Source organism: Sceloporus occidentalis, unplaced genomic scaffold (assembly GCF_023333645.1).
Source record: "Sceloporus occidentalis isolate IW3139 unplaced genomic scaffold, rSceOcc1.0.p SCAF_61, whole genome shotgun sequence".
Lineage (NCBI taxonomy): Eukaryota > Metazoa > Chordata > Lepidosauria > Squamata > Phrynosomatidae > Sceloporus > Sceloporus occidentalis.
The window spans coordinates 5,079,883-5,085,882 of record NW_028317041.1 but is presented as its reverse complement, the minus strand read 5'-3'; the positions used below and the strand labels follow the sequence as shown (position 1 = coordinate 5,085,882).

Here is a 6,000-nt window from a genome sequence, read left to right as displayed (position 1 = left end):
CATTCAGCAGGTTCTGCTGGATGACTTGCTGCAGAAATTTAAAATGTCTAAGTACTGTGATCGCAGTGTGCAGTGACTACCACTAGATGTCACTGCCCACTTTAGAATGAAAAGTTTGCCATGTGATCATGAAGTGTAAATGTCATGGGAGTCTGTTAGAAGGAAGCAGTATTCCCAAGGTTGGCAGAATATCCAGCTTTCCTCAGGTGCGTATGCCAGCAAAGTCCACTCCCGCAGTAAACAGCATTATTAGGCACACTTGCATCCTGTGTGGGAAGCAAAGATCATTATAAATGGTCGGTCCAGGAACTACATGTGACGTCTGTGTATGCCTTCTCATTTGCTTCCTTCTATAGTTCTGGCATTTCATAACAGTCTGACGGATGCCAGCGCCTGCAAGCTCTGTTCCCTGTGCGACTGGAGAGGTTAATTACAGTAGAACTTTTCTTAAAGGATTCAAGGTCAAAGAGACAAAGCAGAAAAGGCTTACAGGGCTTTCCCTCAGCTGTCATAAAATGTAATCATGTAGAGTATTTTCTGTTATTATGTTATTCAAGACTTTAATACAAAGTTGTTGTGTTTTGTTTTTTTTTAAATTATTTATTATAGGGGTACTTCTTATGTCCGATACCCCAATCTCCACCACTTTTGGACCCTTAATGGCAAGGGAATGGCAGTTGGCATCTGGAGGAGATGTTTCATCATTGACTCATTGGGCTTTAAAGTTTAATTTGATTGATTTGTACCGTCTGATCCATATATATTTTCAGCTTGCATGCTGTTGATCATGACAAGGAACGGTGAATTGAATGTTTGTAGGCATGCTTTGGCCTGCTCGTCAGCACTGATGCATTTACATGTTCCTGCCCAACGCTGTGGTGCCAACCTTCAGTGATAATGGGCTGTGCACCAAACAGCTTATCTTAATTTAACCGTGGAAAACAAAGTGGTGTTACTGGGGGCCACCGGCATGAGAGTAGTACTCTTCTGTAGGATAACAAGTCTTACGCTGCGTCAGGGAAAGGTTGATTGTCTCATTGGAAGTTTTAAGTTACATTGCCAGATGGTACTTGTTACTTCCAGTTGACTACATTTGAAAGCCTTCTATTGCACTGCTGTTTTATTTTTTCCTGACTGTGTGTGTCTAAAATAGGTGTTCTGTATGATTGTAAGGTTCTTGCTGTGTTGTAGGGTAGACATACTTCCCTCCGTCAGTCCTAGACTCTATCGTCCAGCAGTGATGTTAGTGATGTTGAAATCTAAGTTTGTGACCACCCTTGGCGTACTGCAGATACTGTCAGGCAGTACAGTGAATTAACTCTCAGAGAGCCCAAATGGTGGGCAGCTAGGATCATTGAACCCGCTTCATGGTGTTCATGCTGTTGTAGAAAAATATTTTAACTGATGAGGCATCGTGTATTTCTTCATGATTTCTGTAATTTCTGTGGATCTTAGAAGCTGTAATGTTTTAATGGTTGGGGAACCTGGGTGTGTAACTTTTGACCTTTCAGCAAATAAATTTTTTGCTATGGTGACATGACGACTTGTTTACACAACTCATACCATTTATAAGCTATTTTAAGGGATAAAAGTAATTAAAACAATATGATAGAATCTCTAATCAAATAGTTTTGGTTTTAACTAGATCTTAAAACAAATCGTTATCCTTACAGGGGGTATGTGTTGTTTTTTTTTGTTGTCTGTGACCTTACTGGCAGCCAGATTCAAATTACACTGCCTCCCATGCTGACAAACTCCAAATGCCATTTTGCACTTTTAGAATTGAAAAGGAACATATTTTCCAGGCCCCTCCACCCACGATGTACTTTTAGTACAGAACAGATAACTGAAGTTGAGTCCTCCTGGAGTGTTACTGGGAAGGAGGTTTACTCCCAATGCCGGATGTCTTATTTGCTTTTCATGCTTAGAGGTCTTAAATGTGTCTGTGTCCTTGGCCGTCAATGACGTGGCTTATGGTATAAAGCGTTTTAACTTCCTTTATCTATGGGTGGTTTCAGACAGACTTAGCCAGTGTGTGGTGATATAAATCTCTTGGCTTCAGTGCTAGCTGCTAAAGCTCACATGTTCAGTAAGAGGACAGGCAGAACCACAAGTTCAGGTTGTACAAGGAATCATAGAGACAGAATGGACACGTACCTTGGAGATACCATGACCTGCTTGCAGAAGGGATACCATGTTCTCTCAGCTGAAGGTACCATAGAGTTGGCTATTTGACTCATTAAGGGGGCATGTTATATTCCATATTGAAACAGTATAGTTTTGTGACCTTAAGAACAAAAAGTAAAAGTTGTGCTCCAAAGTTTTTGCTCTATTGTGCTGTAGAATTAGTAGGCTTCCAAATTGTAGATCTTGTGTAGAAAATATTGTGTATAGCTTTCATACATTGGCCTCCTTAATTATGTAATGTGTTATGAGAGAGTGGCTTGGGTTTCCCACAAAGCATGGAGCTTTGAAGATGCTCCTGCATCAACTGTATCGATGCCCAAAAGCACAGAATACCCCTGGGGCTGAAAGTTATTGCTCAGAGAGATACTAATTGGAGAGTTTCATATAGGCATATAATTTTTTTTATTTTTTTTTAAGCATTGAGTATGGTATGAGTTGGTTTACCATGTCCTGACTGTGCCTAAATTACCACTAATGCTTGGTTTTATGATCAGTGTCTAACAATCTGCTTAAGCATTGACTTGGTCACAGATCTAACTGACCTACATGCACTTAAAGGGGTCATTGGGAAATACATTATGACTATAGTCATGGGTATGTGCTACGAGGAAGGTACATGGAATATTTTTGCAAAAGTACTGAATTTCAAAGATGCTTTGTCTGCTTACGTTACATACATTTTAACGTTATAATATTTGAGAGTTTCGGGTAATTGTAGCTGTTCTTGATTATGGGAATGCATGTAAATATAAAATCGCTGAGAATGGCTTGTGCTTATTTTATAGTGATAGGTATGGAGAGATGTGGTTTAGAAGTAAGAGGCTAGAAGTGTTCATTTGCAGTTAAGTGTAAAATGGTGTCAACTACCTCCTCTGTCCTGACCTCACCTTGCCTGTTATTAGGCCACCTGGATAGGAAGTAAAAGGCACTGCTTTAATGATGCCAATGCCTTGAAAACTCCCTGTACGCGTGCATTACTTATAACCTGTTAACACACAAATGTTTTTAAAGGATACCGAGCTGCGAAGTGTATGATTTGCAAAAGTCGTAATGTTCTTCAAATAACTCTAATACTCAGCTAAAAGAGCCTAACCTGTTTCTCTTCCTGCAGTTTGTTCCATGGGAAACAGCACCAGCCGGCTGTACAGTGCCCTAGCCAAGACACTCCGCAGCAACCCTGCTGTGTCCCAGCACCAGGAGTACCTGCAGCAGTCCGATCATGACCAGCTGGATCCCAAGGATCTTCTGGAGGAGTGCCAAGTGGCCCTGCAGGACAGGCCTCCCAGGCTCCATAGAGAGTTTGTCGTCTTGAGCGATGACTCTAGGAACCAACCATTCAGAGTTATGCAGTGGAACATCCTGGCTCAAGGTATGGCTCTATGACCAAATGCAAACCAAAGTACTATCATAATAACAATGAACTGTAGTACACTATAAACCTCTATCACAGCAAAGGACAAAGGAATCAATTTCTTAATATACAATCCCCCACTTTTAGTAATCAGTTGAATTAAGAGAATTTTTTTTATATACAGTAAGTGGGGGAGGGGGGTGAACGATTATTATATAAAAATGTTTGACGGTTCACATCTTTAAAGATTTGCTTACTTTTAATGAAAATGTTATATGAAGATTTCTGTTTAAAATTGTATGTTTGCATTTGCTTCTTTTGTAGCTCTTGGAGAAGGCAAAGATAATTTTATTAAGTGTCCTATGGAGGCCTTGAAGTGGGAGGAAAGGAAGTACCTGATCTTGGAAGAAATCTTGAGCTATCGCCCTGATGTATTGTGTCTGCAGGAAGTAGATCACTTTTTCGACACCTTCCAACCAATCCTCAGCCGATTAGGTTATCAGTGCACTTTCTTGGCCAAGCCCTGGTCTCCTTGTCTAGACGTTGAACACAATAATGGGCCAGATGGCTGTGCCTTGTTTTATCTGCAGGACCGCTTCCAGCAAGTCAGCAGCGCCAAAATTAGGCTTTCTGCCCGGACTCTAAAAACAAATCAGGTGGCCATTGCAGAGACTTTGAGATGCAACGATACTGGGAAGTTGCTATGTTTTGCTGTCACCCATCTGAAGGCTCGATCTGGGTGGGAACGGTTCAGGTTGGCCCAAGGCTCTGACCTATTGCGCAACCTGGAGTCAATTACCCAAGGGTCCACAATACCTTTGATCATCTGTGGAGATTTTAATGCAGAGCCTACTGAGGAAGTGTACAAGCGTTTTGCCTCCTCCGGCCTAAACCTCAACAGCGCCTACAAGGTTTTAAGCGAAGATGGAGAATCCGAGCCACCTTACACCACATGGAAGATCCGTCCCAGTGGCGAGTGTTGCAACACTCTAGATTATATCTGGTACTCCCATCATGCTCTAAAAGTGAACTCTGCTCTGAGCCTGCTCACAGAAGAACAGATTGGGCCTAACAGGCTTCCTTCATTTAATTACCCTTCAGATCACCTGTCACTGGTTTGTGACTTCAGCTTCAACGAAGAACCCAACAGGCTCTTATAAGAAAAATGGGTGACGTTCCACTAGGTTTTTTACGGTGACTGTGATGTTTAAACTGATGTGAAGTGAACGTGTATGAAATGTAAAGATATGATTTCATATTTTAATGCCATGTACATACGTGTCTGTCAAGTCTCCTCTTTTTTTGGGTTTAAAACTGCAAACAAACTTGAATAATGATTGTGCTGTGTAGAACATGACAGCATTTTTGATATTGGACTATAACTCCCTTGCCTATAGCTTGTTGGAGATGACAAGGAAATGTAGTTCTAGTAAGAACCAAAGGTTATCTACCCGCTTCTATAGATACTTCATTATATATATTATCTGTTTTATTTTTTTGCCAAACGCTTAGCAGCGGCTGACATGAAATGTATGTTTCTGTTCTACCATTGAGGTTGTAGCAATTTCTTTAAACCAAATGCCTTTTTGTAATGAATGACATGCACACTTATTTAATTTCTTTTGGTTTATGGTGCTGATTGTCAAAATTGCACCTTTTTGATAGTATTTATTTTTCTACTTAACATTATTTTAGTTAATAATAATACTTATGTCTAATTAAACTAATAATTTGCAATGTATTTATTAATATTCAATGTTAAATGATGTATGTGCAAGATGTCTTTCAAACCGGTGATGCTTTCTTGCAATGCATTTGTGTAAATGTGCAATATTTAAGGAGATTTGCCTCTTTACCAGAGTATGTACTGTGTGTACATCTACCCTACTGCTTTACTATGATATCAAGTCCTTAGAAGAAAAATCACTAACCTTATTTTTATGAAATAGTAATTTGTCGGAACAATTAAGCTTATCAGTATACACCATTCTCTTTTTAGCACTGGGTAATTTTTTTTTTAATTAAAATAACCAGCTTTGGACAACAAAATAAGCTGTTGAATATTGTTGTCCTGGGCAGTGAAATAAACAGATATGTGGGTGCTGAGGTATGTGTGTTAGCCTCTTTATTATTCTTAATCATAAAATATTCCCAACCACTGATCATACCGGACAGATATTTTTGGTTGAAACACCACATACCAAAATCTAACCGCAAGGGATTCCCATATTGTTGCTTAAAGGGAATTATTTTATTGTGCAACCATTTTAGCCTTTTGTAAAGGAATTTAAATGTTGACCAATAAAAAAATATTTTTATTAAATGATCACCTGAGAAGCATTCAAGACATGCAGGCTCCCAGTTGTCCCTGACTCTACCTTGGAAGTAATTGATTTCAGGAATGGAGTGCATTTTACCTCTGCCATTAGGGGGCTACACTGAATGCAGGATTTCCTATACTG

The 6,000-nt window shown here is 39.7% G+C and overlaps 1 protein-coding gene across 1 annotated transcript; it reads left to right on the top strand.

Annotated features, from left to right (window-relative positions):
- The first annotated feature begins 2,145 nt into the window (after positions 1-2,145).
- LOC149287442 (nocturnin-like) lies at positions 2,146-4,698 on the top strand. Its single transcript, XM_089492945.1, has 3 exons — positions 2,146-2,212; positions 3,299-3,556; positions 3,863-4,698. The coding sequence occupies exons 1-3, from the start codon at positions 2,146-2,148 to the stop codon at positions 4,696-4,698; spliced, it is 1,161 nt and encodes a 386-aa protein (XP_089349071.1).
- The last annotated feature ends 1,302 nt before the right edge of the window (positions 4,699-6,000 follow it).